General features: G+C 44.5%; 1 protein-coding gene across 1 annotated transcript in view; it reads right to left on the bottom strand.

The window, feature by feature from the left end:
• The window catches only part of T265_04340 (hypothetical protein), a gene marked incomplete at both ends in the record, with an annotated part of 61,628 nt that overhangs the window by 34,951 nt on the left and 20,877 nt on the right, over positions 1–5,800 (bottom strand). The window contains 3 exons of the mRNA XM_009169049.1: positions 1,435–1,610; positions 4,087–4,405; positions 5,381–5,549. Of these exons, the coding sequence (XP_009167313.1) occupies positions 1,435–1,610; positions 4,087–4,405; positions 5,381–5,549 (664 nt within the window). The remainder of the gene's footprint in view (positions 1–1,434; positions 1,611–4,086; positions 4,406–5,380; positions 5,550–5,800) is intronic.

Below are 5,800 nucleotides of genomic sequence, written 5' to 3'. Positions count from 1 at the left end.
TGATGATGATAAACACACACTAATGAGCTCTTTACAAGGGTAGATCAGCGTGATACGCAACGTTATTGCTCTTAGTAACTAGAAAAACAGCCAACCAAGAAATTACAGAATTACAGATCCGATGTATAGAAGTTTGTACTCCCAGCTAGTGCACAATGTGAATAGGGCTTCACTGGGCGACTACTGATGAGATGAAAGGTGTCGGAGAAAATCGGTTGCGTAAATTTGCAACAAGCGTTGAAACGCTTGTTTATCTTGAAGTCAGAAAAGACGTTTCTTTGTACTCCACATCACCTAGAAAGTCACTTTAGCGACTTGAAAAAAAGGTAGTGGTTTTTCTTCAAATGGGACCGGTAAGGAGGCATGGGGAAATGAATCTAGTAGGAAGAACACAAGCATTAACAAATCAACGAATATCACCGAAAGAATCAGGTGTTATTAGGCTTTATTCATGGCTGTACGGCAGTGAAGCACCAGCATGCTCATCTGGTGTTGTTGTTAGTGACGATGATGATCGGAGCCCTAACCCTACTGAAGATTGATGGGATATGGGAGGTTACAAACTAAAATCACCTGATAGGGTCACATCGGCGTACTGCACAGCAGAGGCTCTGGGGAGAGGGACACTAAAGGCACTGGATAGTTGATGGTTACTGTAGTCATTGTACTGCTGACCGGAGGTGAAGGGATAATGATGACCAGCTGACAACTTATCCCGTTCATTTTGTGGCCGCATATTTGCTCTAGGCAAGCGATAGCTATAGTGATCAATTTATCACCAGCTGGATGAGGAAATCGGGAGCTAGCGTGTTCTACAATTACAAGGGCGTATGGCCCTCTGGGAGACAGCGTGGTTGGTGGATAGTGGTGAAGAGAAGTGACCATCCGCGCTTGTGAAATGAGGTCTGTAAAGTGGTCTTCGGGCAGCCCGATCAGGGTGTCAGCGCCACCGAAAGAAGTGCCCACGTACCTTTTTAGCTTTTGTATATAGTGCTTGAGTGAGAGGCGAAGGATAAAATGGAGGAAGGAACAGTGACTGTTATCTTTGCTGCTATGTTGGGTTACATCTTCGAGACAACTTATCGCGTTTAATGGTGCAATTTCAGCAACATGGATGAAAAGCCAGTTGCTGTTGACTAAGACGGTGGGAGCTCAGGACAAATATAAGGTTCACCACGTTGTAGCAGTATATGTGAATAACGGACAGGCAAGAATACCTAATCTCTTAAAAGGTAATAGAAAAGCAAACTTCACCCTCGAAAAAAACACTGAGAACGTCCGGATTCAAATGAGACTTCATCGTTCCGAAGTAGAAGGCATACGATTCTATGCTTATTGGTCAACCTCCCACAGTGAAACACCGTGAAAATGGACCCTCAAGTAGGAGTATGGCACATAAGATTGATAAAACCAGAAACTGGTACACGACACTACCTGGATTGCTGACGCTTGTGAATTTTAATGAAACGCAAGGGATCGCTGTAGATTGAGCGTTTCACCTCGTCCAGTGGTTTATGCATAGGGTGCTCAGAACGGCTGTCACCGAGTGGGAGGTTTGCTTTATGCAGTTTTCGTATTACGCAGTTCCGAACCTGCTCCGACAATACCAACTGAAAGACAAACAGAAAGCATGTATAATCAGAAACAAAGGAAAACGAACTACAGTTAAGCTGTTTATGAATCTTAGGGCACAAGTAAACAGTATATACCTAAAGGTAGCCGAGATCATGAACGTCATGGGGGAAAGTTTGGTAATGCAGTTGTCTTCCAAAATCGGACCGAAAGAGAACGCATGAATGTCCGGTCTATTAAAACCTATGGGGCAAAGAAGGGTAAATGAGAATTTGAGAGAATACAGTTGTCCGACTTTGTTTGAAGGGACCTCTGGAGAGACTTTAATAGTGAAGAGTTGGTATTTTCAGATGGATGGTTTCGACAGAGATAGAGGGCCGTTGGATCCCATTTATCGAGAGTCCGGTCACTCAATAATTGTGGATACAAACGACTCAGTACTAGCTGAAGAAGCGACATCGGCGCGAAAACTTAAAAAGCTGTGCAACGAAGCATCATTTGAGAAAGACCTATAATAGATCTTCCAGATAGGTAATGCGATGACATCTCACTGCCTTCGCTCTCTCTCTCTCTCTCTCTCTCTCTCTCTGAGAAGGATTTATTGTGCTATGGCAGTATAAACTGTAAGTAACTATGAGTAAAGTACATATATAACTATATAAAACTTCAATAATATGCACAGTGCCAAATAACCGGACAATTCTGGGTAGTGCTTGACTTCGGAAAAACCACGTACCAATCTGACTGCAGTCCAATCAAACTCCGGTTGCGGACGGCATGGGGAGACAACTAGCTCGTTTATGTGGGCCGAAGGATTAGTTATTTTCGCTCTCAAACGGGATTGCCATAAAATCACACTATGTTAGGTCCACTGCTCCGTGGAAATGGCATCACATTCCGTAAGCAATTAGCTAAATTAATAGTGTACGTCAACAGCAATGCATGGCTACTGAAATGATCTCCCCATCCCTATATAAATGTACACCTTTCATAACTGCGTTATCAAGAAATCCAGCAGAATCAAAAGTTACTAATGGATAAACTGGCAACAAGAGACCTGAAGGCCGAGATAATGCCACGTGAGTCCCGGGTAAACTGGTAGATTCCAAGTGAGCCTTACGGTCAGCTTCTTCGGCACTGGCCTGCACCTCCTCGACAAGAAAACGGCCTCACGAGTTGCGTATGTACCCAAAACTAGGAGACAGGCTAGAAAGGTTCACTGTGTTTTAACCAGACGCTGGATGATTCAGATAAGCTCGAACGGCTCAGTTGTCATCCCGTTTAGCCATCGATCTTCACGGGGAACTAGATGCTTGACATTGGTGTTAATTTCAAAGTAACAATAACCATTCAGGCGTAGCATCCTTTCATTGCCTATCTGCCATGTCACCCAAAGAAAGCACGAGGGCTGGGATACTGCCAGGTTGCCCAAGCATGGACAGAAGAAGTCGAGATGCAGAGGTCGGGGTCGAACTACGGACCTTCCGGTCGGTGAATTCGCGCTTTAAGCACTGAGCCATCTCACACCCTAATTTCGAAGCAAGGCAAAAATGTTGAAAAACGGGTAATAGACATTTTCGAACTGGGACCGACAAACAGCAAGGCAGTGTGTTTTCAAGATAACCGTCTGAATCCATCAAGATGTAATAATGGAGCCAAATTACAGTGGGAAAACCTCTTACTATGCACGCAGAAATAACAACCCACTACTTCCCAAACTGCCAGAGCCAAAAGTGCCAAATACAACCAATGGCACCTCGACGAGTTTGCTGCAGTCCATGACTGTTTAGCCAACACTGTAGAGCACCAAACAATTTGTATTGGTATCATTGCACTCTAACTGAAACGAAATCCGAATTTAAGCAGGTGCATTCTAGTGTCGACATAAATGCCCATACATCATGTGATAGACCGAAAGGGAGGTAAAAAATGATTAATAACACGCAAAACGAAGGTAAAAGCGGTGCGTTTCATATCACCTTCCATTTGTCGATATCCGACAGAGTGGTAGAGTCACTGTCTCTAGGCAACCGCCTAACGCATCTTCGGTTACCTGGTTCTCGCGGCCAAACATTCACAAAGAACAGTCGAAAAAGAACACAAACAAAATAAGCTAAAAAGTTATGGTATACAGTGAACTCCACAGAATGTGCTTCGGTGGGCGCTTACTGGTGCACACACCATTATTTCCAGACAGAGAGAAAACGCACACAAACCTGAATAGCTACACAGTAGCTAAGGGGAAAGAGGGGTTTGGTCTACCTTTGGAAGTGATCTCTTCTCATGTGGGTGACTAACTTTACAGTCTCCGACAGATGTTTACATTTGGAAACGCAATTGGATGTTTGGCTGCATTTTCCATGATCTTCTATTCTCCGGCGATCGAAACTGTAGCAGCTGGAATCAACGTAACCTCGGTAAATGGATTACGGTCGATAACCTGACTGCGTTAAATGATGCAAAAAGTACTGGCAAAATTAGGCAGAAAAGCCCTACAGCAGATTGCAGACGTACGGGCTCGGGCTTCATGTCATCCACAAATTCACCCTTTTCTTCATCCTCGATCGCCAGCTCTGGTTCACTGGCCCCAATCGCTTCCAGGCGTATCCATCGTCCAGGACCCGAAGGTGAAATGTCACCACACGAAGAGGTCGAGGTTCCGTCACGAGCATTAGCGTTATCCGTGTCCAAAGTAAGCAACTCGTCTGCGTGTGCACTACCCGGAACACTGAGGTAGGAAGACGACGAAAAGCTGTTAAAGTTATTGGTTTTCCGTTCTAACTGACCGAGACACGGGAACTCAGGATGAGAGATCGGTGTTGCTTTGGATGATCTGGGTGGGGACATAAAAAAATACCAGAGAACAGTACATCCTATCTTATATCTTACATACACAGGGTATGTGCTATGTTTTATCGACCAAGGCAAGCACCCAACTGAAAGAGATTATGGACATCGCGCAAAGTTCAAGCGCGATAACTTGAACAATCGCCAATTCTGTCGGAAAAGTGCAAAGGAAAAAAGAAAAGTGCGTTCGACCATATGGCTAGTTATAACGCCCGTGGGATATACCGTGCCATGGCAGTTAAACTGAGGTGAACTGATGAAGATAGAAGAGTTTCTAACACTAATCAGACACTTGAACTAACTTTTCACCCGCTGATTGATATATCAACTAACGTTGGGGGAAAAGAACAGTGATGTTTCGCATCATCTCACTGTTCACTTACTGGCCGGGAGTTAGTGAGACAACGCATTACGCTGAGCGGGAATGACAGAAATGTGGCTACCCCGTAGACCGCAGGTGCATGTGTACAGCCGACTGGTCCTTTCTGAAGAAATGTTGAGGGGTACAGAGGCGACCTTTCTACATCTGTGAAGAAAACTTGCTATCACATAGATAATGGTAGGAATAAATCGGTCTAAAAATACTGACAAATTTTAGCCATCTGTGTTCAGCTATACCAAGAAGAATAGCACCCTGTGTAGATGAAAGCTGACGGCATCCGCCGTCACGAGGACGATGACCCGTGCAGGAAAGAATCGACAAAATGCTGTTGGATTTAATTAGACGTCCCTAGTTCGAAGGGTGGAAAGTTCATATTAAGTTACGGAAGTCTTCGATGTTAGGACTGTTCACCTTGCAACATATTTGATTTTTTCGAAAATAACTCGTGTCGTGGTGAAGAATGGTGTAATACCAATAATTAACCAAGAAATAGGACACAAAAGGATCGGATAATCACTAAGATGTCACTCTTTTCTTCCGATTTTTACAAATACAGAGCACGGGACTCCCCAGTCTTACCGGATGAAGTCAGATACAACGGTTGGAGACGCCACAAAGTCCTTCGTTGCAGCAACCTCATGAGCGGGAGGCAATCGTGTTGGAGTGTCGTGAAGCTGAAACTCCTGCGTAGGTGGATCCGCTATAGAAGTGGGTTGAAGCCTTGAACCTCCACGGAACCCGGCATTTTCTGTTAAAAATGAACAGACGGCGAATTACATTCGGCAGAAACAATTATCAACAACGACGAGACGTCACCAGGTTGTGGACATAAAAACCAGTCAATTTGTGTACCATCGGACAATCCGAAAAGGGGTTATGAGCAAACACAGCAGAACATTTCCAACAACGACGTCACCAGGTTGTGGACATAAAAACCAGTCAATTTGTGTACCATCGGACAATCCGAAAAGGGGTTATGAGCAAACACAGCACAGCAGA

This window comes from Opisthorchis viverrini (assembly GCF_000715545.1).
Source record: "Opisthorchis viverrini unplaced genomic scaffold opera_v5_70, whole genome shotgun sequence".
NCBI classification, from domain to species: Eukaryota; Metazoa; Platyhelminthes; class Trematoda; order Opisthorchiida; family Opisthorchiidae; genus Opisthorchis; species Opisthorchis viverrini.
Note: the sequence above shows the minus strand (reverse complement) of the source record. Positions and strands in the feature narration are given on the sequence as shown.